Raw genomic sequence first — 20,823 nt, 5'->3', positions numbered from 1 at the left:
TTTGAAAATGTTGATTTCCTATTTTGTACTACGTCATGCATATTCTCTGCTTCTTATCTATTTATCTATTGTATCCAAGACATGCACTACTTTCACTACATCATGCACCGTTTAAAGGCAATCTACTTAAATATAAATAATGTTTAAATAGATAATTTTGTTTATTTACTTTTACTAATGTTAGGTATAAGTTCGTTTATTTCAATAATATCGCTTTATATCAAGCTTCTACTCCTACCTTCAGTGCATAGAATATCAAGCACATGTGAAATAACATCCGGTAAATCGAAGAAATTTTTCGATTGTACTGCGAAACTGGGTATGCTTGCCATGTTGTATTTCAATTCGCTAACCGAAACACCAGGGCCGATTCCTACGGGAATAACAATACCGCCGGAAGACTTAAATTTTCTGTAAAAAAAAAAGTTTCATTTAGCCATATATTCTTCTTCGGTGTCGTTATTCAAATCGAACCTTATGGGGCCGATATATGGATCACTTGAAATGCTGCTGGTAAGTATTACTAAAAACTGGTCTGCCTCTGGTCGAGTTTCAGCATCTTCACCATAGATTTCGTAGACATATTTTCGCACTCCTATAATGTACGGTATTTAGCATTCTAGTTTGCAATATTTATCAAACAATTGTTTTTACCCCTTCCAATGCGATTATCAGATGTGTTAAGCTGATGGACGGTTTGAATCGATGACAAAAGGGCGTCGCGTTCAGTGTAGTCTTTTTTTAACACTCCGGCTTTAAAAAACGATCCGGTGGTAGACACCATCACCTAAATACGTTGAACAAATCATTGAATAATTAAATGCACATAAATCTAGGCTATACGTTGTACATAAATTATCCAATATTTAACGTAGTTATCTGTCCAATATTTAAACGCAAAGCAATCAACATAATATGCCATGATTTACTGTGATAACCAACGACTTCAAATATCTGAAACAAACAAATAACACTCGGAATGAATTTGTAAAATTGTGTTACAACTTTAGGCCAGTAAACGAGAGATTCTCAGAAAGCCCTCGGAAAAATCTCGTGTCTCAAACTTCATAATGACGTCAGCTTTATTCCTTCTAACAAAAACAGGGTTGTCACACCGTTCTTATTTCTAAGAATTGACCTTATTTGAAAGACAATGTCTCATAAAAAGTATTGTTTATTCTTTATTCCTAACAAAAGGCCTTTTTTTACTCCTTTTACTTTGCCTTATTTACAACAAAAACTCCGAGAATTAATGAGAGCCTAAAGCGAAAAGCGACTTTGTATATAATAATATGAAAAACACCAAAACAAACAGAGAAATCTGTGATGTCATTAATTATATTTAAAAGCGTAGTAATGCAATAATTGTGTATGTTGGGTTCATGAGTGATCAATAAAAAGCAACTTACCATAAGCTAAGAAGCGAAATAGGTTATAGTTTAATATAATCTAAACTCCTGTATTGGTCTGTATGTAAATCATACTTGAAGAGAGGGGGAGTTTATGAGAGCATGAGTTCTATAGAAATCTTATTTTAGCTTTTTTTAAATTAGATTATAATTAAAAATAAAGCGTTTTAGTTTTCCAAATGTAGATTAGAATTAGATCATTTTAGTTTCCAACTTAGATTAGAATTTAATCATTTTAATTTTCGCAAATTAGATTAGAACTAGAATTACTAAATTATTGAAGACCAAAATATAAACTAAAATTTGAACAAGAATTACGAAATTATTTTCATAAGAATGTGATAGGTAAATATTTGCTAATTTTTATACGTCTTAGAATACCCTATGCTTTTCAGACTACAAAAACGCCCACAAGTCGTTCTGACCGAAGAATATATATTCAAATTATTTGTTTCGACTGAAAGAGTAAAATGGTCCTTGAGACAAGGTAGCACTTTTGGTAAAATGTGATATGTCATGGCTCATATAAATGCTAAGATTTGTTCATAAATACTAACTTGTTTAGTTTATTATGAAAATTTAATTTTTCGGTTGTCCTTCTTTTGGGGGTTATGTCGATGGCGACCCTAATTGAACGCGTATTTACGCGGTTACATCGTATAACTGCACTTAAGGAGATTTTGTGCAGATGCTCGTCTCCTTTAAAACAAGATTTAAAGATCTAGGTCGGTGTGGCAGTATTAACTAACTTGTCATAAAATAATGTTATATAAAGATGTTTTGGCATCCTTTTTGCACAATGAAGAAATGCCTTGATACTCTATTTCTGCGCTTTAGGCCACGTGTATGACTTGGCATATCAGATCTACTTAAGCTACTTGTTTAGGAGGTTTTGTTGTGACATCATGCCTAAAAATCTTCTCACACTCTCTCCAAACAAATCATGGTCCCGCAGCTGTCCAGTTGTACCATAACTGCGACGCTAATACCTTTGTCTTACGTGTTGCCAGTTTGGGTAAATTAACTGTTTTGATCCATGCATGGGAGACTTCATAAAGTTCGCACGTGGACTATATGCCAATACTCTTGTTTTGTATGAATACAACTTTATCTCAAAATTTCTGTTTGTGACGTGCTTATGACATCATTTGTTAGTAGAATTAGTTTTTAATTGAAATACTTGTTCCAACTAATTTTAACTTTTATAAAAAACACATTGCAGGTCTCTAGGGCGAATATGAAATTTTAGCCTATATTGTCAAATCTGAGAGGTTATATCGCTTTAAGAATCACAAAAGATTCACTTGAAATAAAAGCTTAGACGTCATAGTAATGTAATGCATTTTAATATCAACTAACCAAATTACTTGTCTTGCGCTTGTGAGAATTAGCTTTCATATGTGTCCATTCTTAAGTGTCTACGCTAAATTGACGTCATTTTTCGGTTATAACACCTGCCATCATCCCTTCGTTTTATTGTTTTGGTGCAAATACTATTTTGTTACATTAGAATATATTTAATATGAGACATTTTGAATTTTGCAACCCATATCAAATATGGATGATGTCTTAGTTACGATATATTTCCGGGGACTTTTTTGAGTTCCTGGCACCTTTCCCATGTAAAAAAAATACTGTCGCAATTACTTTGATGTTCAGACCTTTTTTCTTTCCCCAGTCTTATATGTAATATAAGGTAATTTTTTAATTTGGTTATTATTACCATAGTGGCGTTCTTTCCGATATCTAACTGTTCAACTACGCGGGAGACAAAATTCAGTTGGTCTTGAAATTGCTGACTGGTAACATCAGCTGAGTCAGTCAGCATAAATCCAACAGTTAGTTGTTTGCTTCGTTTGCAGGTTTGGTTTTCTGTAGAAATATAAACGGTTGAGGGACAGCCAACAAAACATATATAGAATTATGGTTGGCTGTATGCAAAATATTTAACTTAAGCGCCTCGGCATGGCATTTTTTGTGTTTTTAGTATATTTTTTTATGCTTTAATTTATGACATAGGAATAAAAAAATACGTTTCATACCTCATATTTGCTGTAAAATTATGAAGCAAGAAAATTGAATCATTAATTACACTACTGAGTAAATTTTAAGTACCAATAGCAAAGCACTGATAACAAAAAAATTGGAGTGTATATTTTAAGTCCTTGTTTTCTATTACTTATTTATAGAAACCTATAAAAGTTTACACGGGTGTCATTAAACGCGGATGCACTTTCCAAGGTGGAGCGGCGTCACAAACATAATGCCCTGTAGAATTTAGTCTCTGCTGTGTTACGTTTTTTGACACTCACTAATGTTGTAACAGACTTATTGTTTAACACTTATTCACGGAATCTTAACTTAATTAGGTTTTTTCAACCCATCAACACCTCTGAAAAAGAAAAAATATATGTATATTATATAAATACCTGGTGTTTGAAAGGTGTGAGCAACCGAATTACCCACGATTATGATACCAATATACGCCTTAACAGTAACTATAAATGTTGAACTGGGAATCAAGCGAATCAGGTGGATTCGATTAGTCGATGAATTTGTTACTATGGTTCGACCGCCAACAGTATATTGCAACTCATATAGTGAACCTGTAACATAAAAGTCAAAGTCTATTACTGGAAAAATACTATTTATATAAAATAAATTAAAAAAAACTTGATACCTTCGACACTACGCCATTTGAGATCAGCGGTTGTGGGAGTCAAGTTAACTGCGGTGATTGTTATATTTTTCGGTAAAGTTTCTAAAAAGCATACAAAACATGCGACTAAACGATTACAATTAAATTGAATTAATAAAACAACTGAATTGACTATAAATCGGCAGCCGATACCAATCAAACAGTTACGAAAAATACGCGGCATTTACAAAAATCGGCAACCGACTTACTCAAAGGATGTAAAGTTGAGCAGGCCAAAAATACATTAGTCTTTGTGTAAGCGTGAACAGTTATCACGTAGTTCCAACCAGGTCGCAATTCCTCAAGATCGATTTCGTTGGTGTAAGCCGTAAGGTTAACATGATTTTCAGACAGAACCACGATGTATTTATAAGCATCTTGAAATGAAACACGTATTCCAGTTTAGAATCGTGATTAAAGGGTAAACATAAATATAACCAAAGTATTTCAGTAAAAAGTATTTACTACGGTCAAAATATAATATAAGTAATTTATATCAATACGGCTCAACCTAAACTGTAAGGCAGGGGTGGTGAATCCGCAGACCCATTTGACAAATAAAATGCGGTCCGCATAAGTATTTTTTAAGATATAAATTACGAGATGTAATACCTGAAATAATATAAATGATTGTATCTCAAAGTCACATAAAACTTCTAAACAATTTCAGTAAAATCTTTCAAGGAATAACGTAATAAACTTTCTCCACGATCAAACACATTTAATATTTAATTTTAATTTACAATCATTTTTATCCTGCGAAAAAAATCAACCTTAACACTTGACCTCACATGTATCTCTAGTTTTATCTTTACCAAAAGTTATATCTTAAAGTTGATACACATGAAAATGTCAATGAGTTAAAAGTTCGTTGAAATATCCGTAGTTAAATTAAAACCGCGCTGGAAATAGTCTGAAATGGGAAACTGACGGCTTTAAGGAGGTAATTTTAAAATGTTGTTTGACATCTTTGCTTTGTATTTATCATGCGTTGTACATTAAGAGAATTCCGTGTCATTCACCCTAAAGGCGACCTGTGTAGGTCGTTGAAGTGTTGTACAACAAAGAAAGTTACCAGATGAGTTATTTTAATTAATAGTATGCAACAGTTTATGTTGTTTGAGACATTGGTTGGTTTAAACCACTTGACTAAAATAAAATCCCATTAACTAACTTGGAACATGAGTCCATGTTACATGAGCAGAAGTGGAGCTGATCCTATCGATGACGACAGAAATGACTGCAAGATCTAAAAAGACATCATAATTATATTTTAAAACCTAACATAGTTTTACTATTTAAAATGACACATTTCTTTGCCAACAAAAATAGACTTTAATACTAGCACAAACCAATATCGGAAGGTACTTACCGGTTCGAAAGTGCAAGGTGGCCGGATTCCGCGCCAAACCATTGCTGACAGCGTAAACGTATATCGTGTACAAAGTATTCTTTTGCAGAGAAGTCAAAGTGAAAGTTGTAGAATTTACGACAATTCTGCGCACAAACTTTTCATCCGAATCAACGTGCACCGAAAGGTTGTAACTGAAACAAGTTGGTCAAAAAATTGAATTTTACTTTTGAAAAGCTTTAAATCAACCGTGCTTTATCAGATTGAAAAACGATTACCTATAATAAACCATAAAAGCTAAACACTAGCTGGTCATACATTGACTGGACATGATCGTGCGTATTTTTGATATTATTCTTACTTTAACCTGATAAAGCATACATTGACCGGACAATAGATGTAGTAAAACTTGAAAATCGAAAGATTAAATTCCCTACGTGAATAAAAGCTCGATAGAGCACAAATTTATTTACAGTTATGTAAGTAAAAGAGAAATTTATTTTATTTTTAAAGAATACTTACAACTCAACACCGGGCTGAAAGTTCCAATTCAACGTGAATTCGTGTGAGGAAAGTTGATATGCCGTAACATTATTAGGGGAAAACGGTAAAGCTATAAAAAACGTAAAAAAACAAAAACATTTGGCATAATGTCGATATAAATGAGTTATTATACAGATTTATATAGGTAACAGCAAAAAAAATCGAAGGAACATTAGAAATACGGTCATAATACTATTTACAGTAAGTAATGAACATACGTTGCGTGAAATTGTGCCGAATAGGATCGCTTTGAACACCAGCAGAAATGTTTCTTACAACAAGGCTGTATGTAAACGCTCCAAAAAGGTTGACGAAAACGTAATGAACAGGTGATGCCCCGTTTGATGCCAATGTAATTGTTTTCAAAACTCTGATGCAGAAACACAGCAGTTAGAAACATAATACAGAACAATGAAAGTAACAAATTACCTTCCCCCCTTCTCCAATGTAACAATAAAAGAGTCGACATTATTACCAGAAGGAATAATGGTGACATTGGCAATTGCAGCATCCAGTGAATTTACAGACACAACCAGGCCAACTGAAGTAACTGCAATAAAAACACAATGACAACAACGATTTTTTCATCCAAATAAACCTATGTAAAATAAATATCGAATCATAACTCCGGCCCAATTCAACTTACTCAAGCAAAGTTCTAAATCATTTGAGCTGTATTACATGAAGCAATATTTTAAAGCTACACAGAAAAATAATATGATTCAAAACAAAATACGGTAAAAATATAAAATTGAATTACGAGTGGTAAAGCTTTTTGTTGGTGATGGAGGGCCTGAGACACCACGCACAACCGCAAAGCTTGTGGCGTTATACAAACGACCCGGAAACAGCCCCGTAATTTTTTCTGGAGACTGGGCTTCAGAAATTGTCCGAACTTCCCCACTTACAGTGTCAACAAGCTAAAAATCGAAACAATGTTACATACTAGCATCAACACGAAAAAAACGCAAAATAAAACAAACCGTGATCTGGAGATCAGCCCCAGGTAAAGTTGCAGATGAAATAACCGCGCTTGTTTCAGTGATTTGGTGAACCACTAGCGATAATTTGGGGATTTCGCCTTAAATAAAACACAGTCATTAAGGGAAAATCTCTAAGATATTAAATTGTATTTCTTACTAGTTGCGGCATTTTGTTGTTGCATTGGAGAATACGAATTTGTACATTGGGCTTGAAATGACAAAACGTACAACCGTCCAGGAAGCACTTTTGTTCCGTTAAACATAACCTTATCAATAAATTACAAAGAGTTAGCAAATTCAATAAAACTATTAGAACATGTAATTTCACACATACAGATAAGTCTTTGGCTGGTTCCACAGTTTTCGTTTCCAAAATGTTTGACGGGTCGCTGACTTCGGCAATCGAAAAATGTATTGATTTAACGCCATTGAGTGGCGATGATGTAACCATGTTCACATTAATATATTCCAACGCTTGCTCGATGCCTATTTGCGCTGAATGATAGCAGGCTGCAAAGGAAACTTTCTAATAGTACCACTAAAACAATGCTGCCATATTTTAAATATCAAACACATAGGTATTATAATGAGTACTGTCATTTTACAATTCTTACATGTTGCTAACGGCAATCTCAGAGGCGCCTTGGAAACTCCGTTACTAACTGAAGTCAGCAAGAGAGTAAAGTTTGTTCCCAAATCCAATGAATTCAATTGCGCCACTGTCTGGTTGGTTTTCAGCTCCCTCACTAACTTATCCGAACCAACAAGAACTTGAATAACGTAACTGAAAACAACACAGCGTTTATAGTTACAGCAAGAAAAATATTATACTACATTAAGTGGCAACGATTTTTTTGCCGGGAAAAACTAACTATTCAGCTCCAGGTTGCTTGCTCCATGTAACGGTAAAATTATTCCCGGAAGTTTGTTTTATATTAACATTTCGCGGAGGTTGTGCTGGTGCTGTGAGAAAAACAAAGTTATATTTTGATTTTAATAAACGATTCATTTATTTAACTACTTACGTTGTATAAACTCGGCATGAACAGGTTTACTTTCAACATTATTAGTAACATTGCTGACGGATACCACATAAACGAATGATCCAAAAAGATCCTTGTATATGTGAAAGATGGAGGAACTTCCAACAACGTTCACTACGATTCTGTTAATAATTCTAAAAAGAAGACAGGTTGTGTTGAAAACGAAACCAAAACTAATAACGACAAAATCAATAATAAGAATCAATTACATTCCGTCTTTCAGCAAAACTATGACAAAAGAATCCACTTTCCCTGACGAAGGTATAATTGTTACATTTGCAGTAGAAGCATCAATCGGGTTTACAGAAATCACAAGTTCGCGAGCTGTTACTGCAACAGAATAAAAGTGTTTATTGCTAACAAACGTAGATAACTATAGCTGCATTTTATACCGAAAAACAAATTACGAAAACTCACGAGTGGTAAAGCTTTTTGTTGGTGATGGAGGGCCTGAGACACCACGCACAACCGCAAAGCTTGTGGCGTTATACAAACGACCCGGAAACAGCCCCGTAATTTTTTCTGGAGACTGGGCTTCAGAAATTGTCCGAACTTCCCCACTTACAGTGTCAACAAGCTAAAAATCGAAACAATGTTACATACTAGCATCAACACGAAAAAAACGCAAAATCAAACAAACCGTGATCTGGAGATCAGCCCCGGGTAAAGTTGCAGATGAAATAACCGCGCTTGTTTCAGTGATTTGGTGAACCACTAGCGATAATTTGGGGATTTCACCTTAAATAAAACACAGTCATTAAGGGAAAATCTCTAAGATATTGAATTGTATTTCTTACTAGTTGCGGCATTTTGTTGTTGCATTGGAGAATACGAATTTGTACATTGGGCTTGAAATGACAAAACGTACAACCGTCCAGGAAGCACTTTTGTTCCGTTAAACATAACCTTATCAATAAATTACAAAGAGGTAGCAAATTCAATAAAACTATTAGAACATGTAATTTCACACATACAGATAAGTCTTTGGCTGGTTCCACAGTTTTCGTTTCCAAAATGTTTGACGGGTCGCTGACTTCGGCAATCGAAAAATGAATTGATTTAACGCCATTGAGTGGAGATGATGTAACCATTTTCACATTAATATATTCCAACGCTTGCTCGATGCCTATTTGCGCTGAATGATAGCAGGCTGCAAAGGAAACTTTCTAATAGTACCACTAAAACAATGCTGCCATATTTTAAATATCAAACACATAGGTATTATAATGAGTACTGTCATTTTACAATTCTTACATGTTGCTAACGGCAATCTCAGAGGCGCCTTGGAAACTCCGTTACTAACTGAAGTCAGCAAGAGAGTAAAGTTTGTTCCCAAATCAAACGAATTCAATTGCGCCACTGTCTGGTTGGTTTTCAGCTCCCTCACTAACTTATCCGAACCAACAAGAACTTGAACAACGTAACTGAAAACAACACAGCGTTTATAGTTACAGCAAGAAAAACAATATACTACATTGAGTGGCAACTAGTTTTTTATCGGGGAAAACTAACTATTCAGCTCCAGGTTGCTTGCTCCATGTAACGGTAAAGTTATTCCCGGAAGTTTGTTTTATATTAGCATTTCGCGGAGGTTGTGCTGGTGCTGTGAGAAAAACAAAGTTATATTTTGATTTCAATAAACGATTCATTTATTTAACTACTCACGTTGTATAAACTCGGCATGAACAGGTTTGCTTTCAACATTATTAGTAACATTGCTGACGGATACCACATAAACGAATGATCCAAAAAGATCCTTGTATATGTGAGAGATGGACGAACTTCCAACAACGTTCGCTACGATTCTGTTAATAATTCTAAAAAGAAGACAGGTTGTGTTAAAAAAGACACCAAAACTAATAACGACAAAATCAATAATAAGAATCAATTACATTCCGTCTTTCAGCAAAACTATGACAAAAGAATCCACTTTCCCTGACGAAGGTATAATTGTTACATTTGCAGTAGAAGCATCAATCGGGTTTACAGAAATCACAAGTTCGCGAGCTGTTACTGCAACAGAATAAAAGTGTTTACTGCTAACAAACGTACATAACTATAGCTGCATTTTATCCCAAAAGACAAATTACGAAAACTCACGAGTGGTAAAGCTTTTTGTTGGTGATGGAGGGCCTGAGACACCACGCACAACCGCAGAGCTTGTGGCGTTATACAAACGACCCGGAAACAGCCCCGTAATTTTTTCTGGAGACTGGGCTTCAGAAATTGTCCGAACTTCCCCACTTACAGTGTCAACAAGCTAAAAAACGAAACAATGTTACATACTACCATCAACACGAAAAAAACACAAAATAAAACAAACCGTGATTTGGAGATCAGCCCCGGGTAAAGTTGCAGATGAAATAACCGCGCTTGTTTCAGTGATTTGGTGAACCACTAGCGATAATTTGGGGATTTCACCTTAAATAAAACACAGTCATTAAGGGAAAATCTCTAAGATATTAAATTGTATTTCTTACTAGTTGCGGCATTTTGTTGTTGCATTGGAGAATACGAATTTGTACATTGGGCTTGAAATGACAAAACGTACAAACGTTCAGGAAGTACTTTTGTTCCGTTAAACATAACCTTATTAATAAATTACAAAGAGTTAGCAAATTCAATAAAACTATTAGAACATGTTATTTCACACATACAGATAAGTCTTTGGCTGGTTCCACAGTTTTCGTTTCCAAAATGTTTGACGGGTCGCTGACTCCAGCAATCGAAAAATGTATTGATTCAACGCCATTAAGTGGAGATGATGTAACCATGTTCACATTAATATATTCCAACGCTTGCTCGATGCCTATTTGCGCTGAATGATAGCAGGCTGCAAAGGAAAGTTTCTAATAGTACCACTAAAACAATGCGAACATATTTTAAATATCAAACACAAAGGTATTATAATAAGTGTTGTCATTTTAAAATTCTTACATGTCGCTAACGGCAATCTCAGAGGCGCCTTGGAAACTCCGTTACTAACTGAAGTCAGCAAGAGAGTAAAGTTTGTTCCCAAATCCAACGAATTCAATTGCGCCACTGTCTGGTTGGTTTTCAGCTCCCTCACTAACTTATCCGAACCAACAAGAACTTGAACAACATAACTGAAAACAACACAGCGTTTATAGTTACAGCAAAAAAAACAATATACTATATTAAGTGGCAACTAGTTTTTTATCGGGGAAAACTAACTATTCAGCTCCAGGTTGCTTGCTCCATGTAACGGTAAAGTTATTCCCGGAAGTTTGTTTTATATTAGCATTTCGCGGAGGTTGTGCTGGTGCTGTGAGAAAAACAAAGTTATATTTTGATTTCAATAAACGATTCATTTATTTAACTACTTACGTTGTATAAACTCGGCATGAACAGGTTTACTTTCAACATTATTAGTAACATTGCTGACGGATACCACATAAACGAATGATCCAAAAAGATAATTGTATATGTGAGAGATGGAGGAACTTCCAACAGCGTTCACTACGATTCTGTTAATAATTCTAAAACGAAGACAGGTTGTGTTAAAAATTACACCAAAGCTAAAAAGACAAAATCAAGAAGAAGAATCAATTACATTCCGTCTTTCAGCAAAACTATGACAAAAGAATCCACTTTCCCTGACGAAGGTATAATTGTTACATTTGCAGTAGAAGCATCAATCGGGTTTACAGAAATCACAAGTTCGCGAGCTGTTACTGCAACAGAATAAAAGTGTTTACTGCTAACAAACGTACATAACTATAGCTGCATTTTATACCAAAAGACAAATTACGAAAACTTACGAGTGGTAAAGCTTTTTGTTGGTGATGGAGGGCCTGAGACACCACGCACAACCGCAGAGCTTGTGGCGTTATACAAACGACCCGGAAACAGCCCCGTAATTTTTTCTGGAGACTGGGCTTCAGAAATTGTCCGAACTTCACCACTTACAGTGTCAACAAGCTAAAAATCGAAACAATGTTACATACTAGCATCACCACGAAAAAAAGGCAAAATAAAACAAACCGTGATTTGGAGATCAGCCCCGGGTAAAGTTGCAGATGAAATAACCGCGCTTGTTTCAGTGATTTGGTGAACCACTAGCGATAATTTGGGGATTTCACCTTAAATAAAACACAGTCATTAAGGGAAAATCTCTAAGATATTGAATTGTATTTCTTACTAGTTGCGGCATTTTGTTGTTGCATTGGAGAATACGAATTTGTACATTGGGCTTGAAATGACAAAACGTACAAACGTCCAGGAAGCACTTTTGTTCCGTTAAACATAACCTTATCAATAAATTACAAAGAGTTAGCAAATTCACTAAAACTATTAGAACATGTAATTTCACACATACAGATAAGTCTTTGGCTGGTTCCACAGTTTTCGTTTCCAAAATGTTTGACGGGTCGCTGACTCCAGCAATCGAAAAATGAATTGATTCAACGCCATTGAGTGGAGATGATGTAACCATGTTCACATTAATATATTCCAACGCTTGCTCGATGCCTATTTGCGCTGAATGATAGCAGGCTGCAAAGGAAAGTTTCTAATAGTACCACTAAAACAATGCGAATATATTTTAAATACCAACCACAAAGGTATTATAATAAGTGTTGTCATTTTAAAATTCTTACATGTCGCTAACGGCAATCTCAGAGGCGCCTTGGAAACTCCGTTACTAACTGAAGTCAGCAAGAGAGTAAAGTTTGTTCCCAAATCCAACGAATTCAATTGCGCCACTGTCTGGTTGGTTTTCAGCTCCCTCACTAACTTATCCGAACCAACAAGAACTTGAACAACATAACTGAAAACAACACAGCGTTTATAGTTACAGCAAGAAAAACAATATACTACATTGAGTGGCAACTAGTTTTTTATCGGGGAAAACTAACTATTCAGCTCCAGGTTGCTTGCTCCATGTAACGGTAAAGTTATTCCCGGAAATTTGTTTTATATTAGCATTTCGCGGAGGTTGTGCTGGTGCTGTGAGAAAAACAAAGTTATATTTTGATTTCAATAAACGATTCATTTATTTAACTACTTACGTTGTATAAACTCGGCATGAACAGGTTTACTTTCAACATTATTAGTAACATTGCTGACGGACACCACATAAACGAATGATCCAAAAAGATCATTGTATATGTGAGAGATGGAGGAACTTCCAACAGCGTTCACTACAATTCTGTTTATAACTCTAAAAAAAATACAGGTTGCGTTAAAAATGACACCAAAACTGAAAAAGACAAATCAATAATAAGAATCAATTACATTCCGTCTTTCAGCAAAACTATGACAAAAGAATCCACTTTCCCTGACGAAGGTATAATTGTTACATTTGCAGTAGAAGCATCAATCGGGTTTACAGAAATCACAAGTTCGCGAGCTGTTACTGCAACAGAATAAAAGTGTTTACTGCTAACAAACGTACATAACTATAGCTGCATTTTATACCGAAAGACAAATTACGAAAACTTACGAGTGGTAAAGCTTTTTGTTGGTGATGGAGGGCCCGAGACACCACGCACAACTGCAGAGCTTGTGGCGTTATACAAACGACCCGGAAACAGTCCCGTAATTTTTTCTGGAGACTGGGCTTCAGAAATTGTCCGAACTTCACCACTTACAGTGTCCACAAGCTTAAAACGAAACATTGTTACATACTAGCATCAACACGAAAAAAAAGCAAAATGAAACGAACCGTGATTTGGAGATCAGCCCCGGGTAAAGTTGCAGATGAAATAACCGCGCTTGTTTCAGTGATTTGGTGAACCACTAGCGATAATTTGGGGATTTCACCTTAAATAAAACACAGTCATTAAGGGAAAATCTCTAAGATATTAAATTGTATTTCTTACTAGTTGCGGCATTTTGTTGTTGCATTGGAGAATACGAATTTGTACATTGGGCTTGAAATGACAAAACGTACAAACGTCCAGGAAGCACTTTTGTTCCGTTAAACATAACCTTATCAATAAATTACAAAGAGTTAGCATTTTCAATAAAACTATTAGAACATGTAATTTCACACATACAGATAAGTCTTTGGCTGGTTCCACAGTTTTCGTTTCTAAAATGTTTGACGGGTCGCTGACTTCGGCAATCGAAAAATGTATTGATTCAACGCCATTGAGTGGAGATGAAGTAACCATGTTCACATTAATATATTCCAACGCTTGCTCGATGCCTATTTGCGCTGAATGATAGCAGGCTGCAAAGGAAACTTTCTAATAGTACCACTAAAACAATGCTGACATATTTTAAATATCAAACACAAAGGTATTATAATGAGTACTGTCATTTTACAATTCTTACATGTTGCTAACGGCAATCTCAGAGGCGCCTTGGAAACTCCGTTACTAACTGAAGTCAGCAAGAGAGTAAAGTTTGTTCCCAAATCCAACGAATTGAATTGCGCCACTGTCTGGTTGGTTTTCAGCTCCCTCACTAACTTATCCGAACCAACAAGAACTTGAACAACGTAACTGAAAACAACACAGCGTTTATAGTTACAGCAAGAAAAACAATATACTACATTGAGTGGCAACTAGTTTTTTATCGGGGAAAACTGACTATTCAGCTCCAGGTTGCTTGCTCCATGTAACGGTAAAGTTATTCCCGGAAGTTTGTTTTATATTAGCATTTCGCGGAGGTTGTGCTGGTGCTGTGAGAAAAACAAAGTTATATTTTGATTTCAATAAACGATTCATTTATTTAACTACTTACGTTGTATAAATTCGGCATGAACAGGTTTGCTTTCAACATTATTAGTAACATTGCTGACGGATACCACATAAACGAATGATCCAAAAAGATCCTTGTATATGTGAGAGATGGAGGAACTTCCAACAACGTTCACTACGATTCTGTTAATAACTCTAAAAAGAAGACAGGTTGTGTTAAAAAAGACACCAAAACTAATAACGACAAAATCAATAATAAGAATCAATTACATTCCGTCTTTCAGCAAAACTATGACAAAAGAATCCACTTTCCCTGACGAAGGTATAATTGTTACATTTGCAGAAGAAGCATCAATCGGGTTTACAGAAATCACAAGTTCGCGAGCTGTTACTGCAACAGAATAAAAGTGTTTACTGCTAACAAACGTACATAACTATAGCTGCATTTTATACCAAAACACAAATTACGAAAACTCACGAGTGGTAAAGCTTTTTGTTGGTGATGGAGGGCCTGAGACACCACGCACAACCGCAGAGCTTGTGGCGTTATACAAACGACCCGGAAACAGCCCCGTAATTTTTTCTGGAGACTGGGCTTCAGAAATTGTCCGAACTTCCCCACTTACAGTGTCAACAAGCTAAAAAACGAAACAATGTTACATACTACCATCAACACGAAAAAAACACAAAATAAAACAAACCGTGATTTGGAGATCAGCCCCGGGTAAAGTTGCAGATGAAATAACCGCGCTTGTTTCAGTGATTTGGTGAACCACTAGCGATAATTTGGGGATTTCACCTTAAATAAAACCCAGTCATTAAGGGAAAATCTCTAAGATATTAAATTGTATTTCTTACTAGTTGCGGCATTTTGTTGTTGCATTGGAGAATACGAATTTGTACATTGGGCTTGAAATGACAAAACGTACAAACGTCCAGGAAGTACTTTTGTTCCGTTAAACATAACCTTATTAATAAATTACAAAGAGTTAGCAAATTCAATAAAACTATTAGAACATGTAATTTCACACATACAGATAAGTCTTTGGCTGGTTCCACAGTTTTCGTTTCTAAAATGTTTGACGGGTCGCTGACTTCAGCAATCGAAAAATGTATTGATTCAACGCCATTGAGTGGAGATGACGTAACCATGTTCACATTAATATATTTCAACGCTTGCTCGATCCCTATTTGCGCTGAATGATAGCAGGCTGCAAAGGAAACTTTCTAATAGTACCACTAAAACAATGCTGCCATATTTTAAATATCAAACACAAAGGTATTATAATGAGTACTGTCATTTTACAATTCTTACATGTTGCTAACGGCAATCTCAGAGGCGCCTTGGAAACTCCGTTACTAACTGAAGTCAGCAAGAGAGTAAAGTTTGTTCCCAAATCCAACGAATTCAATTGCGCCACTGTCTGGTTGGTTTTCAGCTCCCTCACTAACTTATCCGAACCAACAAGAACTTGAACAACATAACTGAAAACAACACAGCGTTTATAGTTACAGCAAGAAAAACAATATACTACATTGAGTGGCAACTAGTTTTTTATCGGGGAAAACTAACTATTCAGCTCCAGGTTGCTTGCTCCATGTAACGGTAAAGTTATTCCCGGAAGTTTGTTTTATATTAGCATTTCGCGGAGGTTGTGCTGGTGCTGTGAGAAAAACAAAGTTATATTTTGATTTCAATAAACGATTCATTTATTTAACTACTTACGTTGTATAAACTCGGCATGAACAGGTTTACTTTCAACATTATTAGTAACATTGCTGACGGATACCACATAAACGAATGATCCAAAAAGATCATTGTATATGTGAGAGATGGAGGAACTTCCAACAGCGTTCACTACGATTCTGTTAATAACTCTAAAACGAAGACAGGTTGTGTTAAAAATTACACCAAAGCTAAAAAAGACAAAATCAAGAAGAAGAATCAATTACATTCCGTCTTTCAGCAAAACTATGACAAAAGAATCCACTTTCCCTGACGAAGGTATAATTGTTACATTTGCAGAAGAAGCATCAATCGGGTTTACAGAAATCACAAGTTCGCGAGCTGTTACTGCAACAGAATAAAAGTGTTTACTGCTAACAAACGTACATAACTATAGCTGCATTTTATACCAAAACACAAATTACGAAAACTCACGAGTGGTAAAGCTTTTTGTTGGTGAAGGGGGGCCTGAGACACCACGCACAACCGCAGAGCTTGTGGCGTTATACAAACGACCCGGAAACAGCCCCGTAATTTTTTCTGGAGACTGGGCTTCAGAAATTGTCCGAACTTCCCCACTTACAGTGTCCACAAGCTTAAAACGAAACAATGTTACATACTAGCATCAACACGAAAAAAACGCAAAATCAAACAAACCGTGATTTGGAGATCAGCCCCGGGTAAAGTTGCAGATGAAATAACCGCGCTTGTTTCAGTGATTTGGTGAATGACGAGCGATAATTTGGGGATTGTACCTAAATCATGTTACATAGTGATAAGTTAGGATTCTAGAACAGCCGTTCCTACCCTTCAGGGGCGCCAATCAATCCTTAGTGGTGGCAAGCTGTAGCATGTTTAAAACGTTTATAGTGATGTTAGTAGTTCTATGTTACGTTTGGTGTTAATACTGGTTTTAGGATGTCCATTGATTCACTTATCACATATGTGTATCTACAGTAACTAAGGAAATGGTTTATAATTTTGCAATTTGCGAGTTTTTTTAGCCGTTCATTTTTAATAGTATGTCGGTTTTTGGACTATATTTGCTATGCATATAGTATGGTTGATGGAGATTAGGGGTGTCTGATACTTGACAGTTTTGTTCCGCGATTCCGAACCCCGAAATTTTGCATAAAATGCATCGCAATTCGCTGCGACAAAAATTACGTCTATACAACATCCTCAAACAAACAAAATATATTACATTAAAGCGTTTAAAGTTATTTTTGCCATGTTGCTGTACATACAAAGCAAGACAAAAATAAGGGAAAACGCGCGAATAACACGATAAGGCCATTTGCGATAACCCAAATTTAGGTCTTCAATGCTGTCTGTAGTACGCTGATAGCATCACATTAACATAATAATGGATTAGTATAAAGGAGATTGTTCAGCACGGCCACAACATTTAAGTTATTTAGTTTTAACTGATAGAATCACTACAAAATGGACTTACCAGTCGCAACATTCTGAGGTTGTGTTGGAGAATAGGATTTTTTACATTTGGCTCGATAAAAAAGGACGTAGGAATGTTCCGGAAGTATGTTTGTTCCATTAAACAGAACCTACACATACGTTAAGGTCATATTATTCTGTTAAATCATATAATCTTTTTTATGTTCAGTATCGCTTACGGAGATATCCTTGACAGGCGTAAAGCTTTGGGTTTCCAATATACCCGATTGGTCAGTCATTGCAGTAATCCAAACGTCTATCGATTCAACACCATTCATAGGAGATGTTGTAACGATCTCTGCACTAATATGTTCCAATGCTTGTTCAATTTTAATTTGCGCTGAATGGTAGCACGCTAAAATTTGATAGAAAACGTGATAAGTTTCTAAATTGAACTGGCATGTAGTCCTTAAAAAAATCTTACACGTAGATATTGGTAATTTTAGTGGTGCTTGGAAAACTTCATTGCTGACAGAAGTAATCAAGACAGTAAAGTTGGTTCCCAAATCAAGATTATTCAATTCAACAACTGTTTGGTTAGTTTTGAAATCTTGATACAAATTTTCCGCTCCATCAAGAACTTTGATTTCATAACTAAATAGACAATTTTAATATAATTTTTGTGGAAGCAAAATAATTTTTTTATTGGGACATCTATGAAAACGTACTATTCAGCTCCAGGTTGTTCGTTCCAGGAAATTAAAAAGCTGTTTCCGGAAGTTGTCTTTATGTTGGCATTTTTTGGGGGGTTGGTTGGCGCTATAAATACATAGAGTAGCAGTTCGATCTTACGTTTTGCTTAAATAACACCTTGTGGAGTAAACATTATATACATACGTTGGATAAACTCCGCATACACAGGTTGGCTTTCAACCTTATTTGTAACATTGCTGACGGCAACCACATAAACGAATGAACCAAAAAGTTTCTTGTATATGTGGGAGATCGAGGTACTGTCAGGTGCTTCAATTACAACCCTGTTTAGTTCACTGGAAAGAGGCACATTTGGTAGGTATAATAAAAAATATATAATAAAAAACACAATAGTAAGAAACAATTACATTCCGTCTTTCAGCAAAATTATGACAAAAGAATCCACTTTCTCTGACGAAGGTATGATTGTAACATTTGCAGTAGAAGCATCAATCGGGTTTACAGAAATCACAAGCTTGCGCGCCGGAACTGAAACGTCGAAGTTGGTAAAAAATCAAATTCAAAAAAAGTTTTCAAATTCAAAAAACAAAATGAATGAAGTGACTTACGAGTGGTAAAGCTTTGTGTTGGTGATGGAGGGCCTGAGACACCACGTACAACTGCAGAGCTTGTGGCGTTATACAAACGACCTGGAAATAGCCCTGTGATTTTTTCTGATGGCTGAGCATCAGAAATTCTACGGGAATCGCCAGTCACCGTATCGTTAACCTGAAATGTTAAAGTAAAACCTTATTTCGAGGACATACAGAAAGGTCTTTTTAGCCTATTTGTTTAGTTTTTAATTGTGATTATGTATAACGTTCTCATCAATTGGTCTATTAAAGCGTAATATGTATTCAAGAAAAGTGGCATGTAGTCGAGCAACAAAGCCGTACAATAAAAAGGAGTCCTGCACCATCGATGTACTCAGAACCCAGGGTAGCTTCCGTTGTCGTAATGCTATGGACTTTCACCGCACTCAAGGTCGGAATAGCACCTAACAACAGCACAAGGTTTAGGGCAGTGTTTTGCAATCTTTTAAACTCGTGTGACTTATTTTTTGTGCAAGTGGATATTTCTGACGACTAATTCACACGTATCACAAAGCAAACAACTAATATACTATACTAACAAAGATGCTTGAGGTGCCAATAGTTAAGCTATTTATACATAAAATAAAAAAATAGTTTACGGTAAGACAAAGCCGACAAAGAGAAATCTACGAAATTATACTTTAAAGAAATAATAGTTGCTGTACAGAAGGTCCTTGTGGAATAATTTTGCTCTGCTTACCAGTCCGCACGTTGAATGTCTGTACAGGCGATTGTGATACCGCACATACTGCTGTAATACCGAGAAAATATGACGTGCCGGGAATGATTTCGGATCCGTTGAAAGTCACCTTTGGACATGAAAAATGTTTATCAATATACGGTTATATCAGGGGTTCTTAAACTTTTTTTACCGCGGCCCCTAATGAAGTTTTGGGTTTCGCATGGACCAGTACAGCACAAATATTTAGAGATGACATCATAAATTTACGTCACAATACAAAAATACTTCAGAAATCTGCTGTTTCAGGTCCAAAAAATGTGTACGTTTTGAATGAAGTCTATATTCAGTGTAAAAGCTATAGTTCAGTGAATTTTTACCAAAACTCTTTTCTTTGAAAATTTAAATACGTTTTACATAAAACACAAATATTTCAAATAGGCTTTCATGGACTCCCTAAAATTAGTTCATGTACCCCCAAGGGGAATCCCTGGGTTAGATCAATAGAACCTAAAAGTATAGCTGTAGAGTGTAGAACTGTAGATGGATAAACTGCTACACAAAATATTACGAGTTATACCTTTTTAAGTGTCGAGCAAACCAGAAACTAAAAAACATCGTCTTTCGGTCCCCTTAGTTATTTTATTTTAACAACCAACCTGGAATTGTGTTTCTGGCATAACCTCTGACGTGACACTGTCAAGTTGGTCGGATTTCGAGACGGAAACTTGGATGTTGGTCACTCCTTTCAACAGCGATCTAACCGATACCTGTGCTTGAATGGACGTCATCGATTGTTGAACATTTAACTCGACCGAAATTGCACACGCTGTGAAAAGTAAAAAATATCATTGATGAAAATAACCTATAGAAGGTCATAGCATTACCCTACTTTACGATAAGTTGACAACACATACAACGATGGAAATATGGGGTATTCGGTTGAAATAGTTATTCAGCTTTGCATTGCTAATCAACTGGT

General features: G+C 35.7%; 1 protein-coding gene across 1 annotated transcript in view; it reads right to left on the bottom strand.

The window, feature by feature from the left end:
- The window catches only part of LOC146163903 (uncharacterized), an 87,380-nt gene that overhangs the window by 38,025 nt on the left and 28,532 nt on the right, over positions 1-20,823 (bottom strand). The window contains exons 48-119 of the mRNA XM_083380627.1: positions 20,501-20,670; positions 19,863-19,971; positions 19,466-19,566; positions 19,139-19,298; positions 18,938-19,058; positions 18,714-18,865; positions 18,545-18,635; positions 18,301-18,470; positions 18,056-18,231; positions 17,878-17,986; positions 17,079-17,176; positions 16,857-17,016; positions 16,649-16,769; positions 16,422-16,573; positions 16,269-16,359; positions 16,011-16,180; positions 15,731-15,906; positions 15,554-15,662; positions 15,397-15,494; positions 15,174-15,333; positions 14,966-15,086; positions 14,739-14,890; positions 14,586-14,676; positions 14,328-14,497; positions 14,048-14,223; positions 13,871-13,979; positions 13,714-13,811; positions 13,492-13,651; positions 13,284-13,404; positions 13,058-13,209; positions 12,905-12,995; positions 12,647-12,816; positions 12,367-12,542; positions 12,190-12,298; positions 12,033-12,130; positions 11,810-11,969; positions 11,602-11,722; positions 11,376-11,527; positions 11,223-11,313; positions 10,965-11,134; positions 10,685-10,860; positions 10,508-10,616; positions 10,351-10,448; positions 10,128-10,287; positions 9,920-10,040; positions 9,693-9,844; positions 9,540-9,630; positions 9,282-9,451; positions 9,002-9,177; positions 8,825-8,933; positions 8,668-8,765; positions 8,445-8,604; positions 8,237-8,357; positions 8,010-8,161; positions 7,857-7,947; positions 7,599-7,768; positions 7,319-7,494; positions 7,142-7,250; positions 6,985-7,082; positions 6,762-6,921; positions 6,431-6,551; positions 6,220-6,371; positions 5,981-6,071; positions 5,480-5,652; positions 5,282-5,356; positions 4,317-4,484; positions 4,090-4,170; positions 3,839-4,015; positions 3,133-3,281; positions 655-787; positions 475-595; positions 239-411 (exon numbers count right to left, since the gene is read on the bottom strand). Of these exons, the coding sequence (XP_083236753.1) occupies positions 239-411; positions 475-595; positions 655-787; positions 3,133-3,281; positions 3,839-4,015; positions 4,090-4,170; positions 4,317-4,484; positions 5,282-5,356; positions 5,480-5,652; positions 5,981-6,071; positions 6,220-6,371; positions 6,431-6,551; positions 6,762-6,921; positions 6,985-7,082; positions 7,142-7,250; positions 7,319-7,494; positions 7,599-7,768; positions 7,857-7,947; positions 8,010-8,161; positions 8,237-8,357; positions 8,445-8,604; positions 8,668-8,765; positions 8,825-8,933; positions 9,002-9,177; positions 9,282-9,451; positions 9,540-9,630; positions 9,693-9,844; positions 9,920-10,040; positions 10,128-10,287; positions 10,351-10,448; positions 10,508-10,616; positions 10,685-10,860; positions 10,965-11,134; positions 11,223-11,313; positions 11,376-11,527; positions 11,602-11,722; positions 11,810-11,969; positions 12,033-12,130; positions 12,190-12,298; positions 12,367-12,542; positions 12,647-12,816; positions 12,905-12,995; positions 13,058-13,209; positions 13,284-13,404; positions 13,492-13,651; positions 13,714-13,811; positions 13,871-13,979; positions 14,048-14,223; positions 14,328-14,497; positions 14,586-14,676; positions 14,739-14,890; positions 14,966-15,086; positions 15,174-15,333; positions 15,397-15,494; positions 15,554-15,662; positions 15,731-15,906; positions 16,011-16,180; positions 16,269-16,359; positions 16,422-16,573; positions 16,649-16,769; positions 16,857-17,016; positions 17,079-17,176; positions 17,878-17,986; positions 18,056-18,231; positions 18,301-18,470; positions 18,545-18,635; positions 18,714-18,865; positions 18,938-19,058; positions 19,139-19,298; positions 19,466-19,566; positions 19,863-19,971; positions 20,501-20,670 (9,693 nt within the window). The remainder of the gene's footprint in view (positions 1-238; positions 412-474; positions 596-654; positions 788-3,132; positions 3,282-3,838; positions 4,016-4,089; positions 4,171-4,316; positions 4,485-5,281; positions 5,357-5,479; positions 5,653-5,980; positions 6,072-6,219; positions 6,372-6,430; positions 6,552-6,761; positions 6,922-6,984; positions 7,083-7,141; positions 7,251-7,318; positions 7,495-7,598; positions 7,769-7,856; positions 7,948-8,009; positions 8,162-8,236; positions 8,358-8,444; positions 8,605-8,667; positions 8,766-8,824; positions 8,934-9,001; positions 9,178-9,281; positions 9,452-9,539; positions 9,631-9,692; positions 9,845-9,919; positions 10,041-10,127; positions 10,288-10,350; positions 10,449-10,507; positions 10,617-10,684; positions 10,861-10,964; positions 11,135-11,222; positions 11,314-11,375; positions 11,528-11,601; positions 11,723-11,809; positions 11,970-12,032; positions 12,131-12,189; positions 12,299-12,366; positions 12,543-12,646; positions 12,817-12,904; positions 12,996-13,057; positions 13,210-13,283; positions 13,405-13,491; positions 13,652-13,713; positions 13,812-13,870; positions 13,980-14,047; positions 14,224-14,327; positions 14,498-14,585; positions 14,677-14,738; positions 14,891-14,965; positions 15,087-15,173; positions 15,334-15,396; positions 15,495-15,553; positions 15,663-15,730; positions 15,907-16,010; positions 16,181-16,268; positions 16,360-16,421; positions 16,574-16,648; positions 16,770-16,856; positions 17,017-17,078; positions 17,177-17,877; positions 17,987-18,055; positions 18,232-18,300; positions 18,471-18,544; positions 18,636-18,713; positions 18,866-18,937; positions 19,059-19,138; positions 19,299-19,465; positions 19,567-19,862; positions 19,972-20,500; positions 20,671-20,823) is intronic.

The sequence above is a fragment of the Ascidiella aspersa genome, chromosome 2 (assembly GCF_963924565.1).
Source record: "Ascidiella aspersa chromosome 2, kaAscAspe10.2, whole genome shotgun sequence".
Taxonomy (NCBI): Eukaryota; Metazoa; Chordata; class Ascidiacea; order Phlebobranchia; family Ascidiidae; genus Ascidiella; species Ascidiella aspersa.
This window is presented reverse-complemented; position numbering and strand designations above follow the sequence as displayed.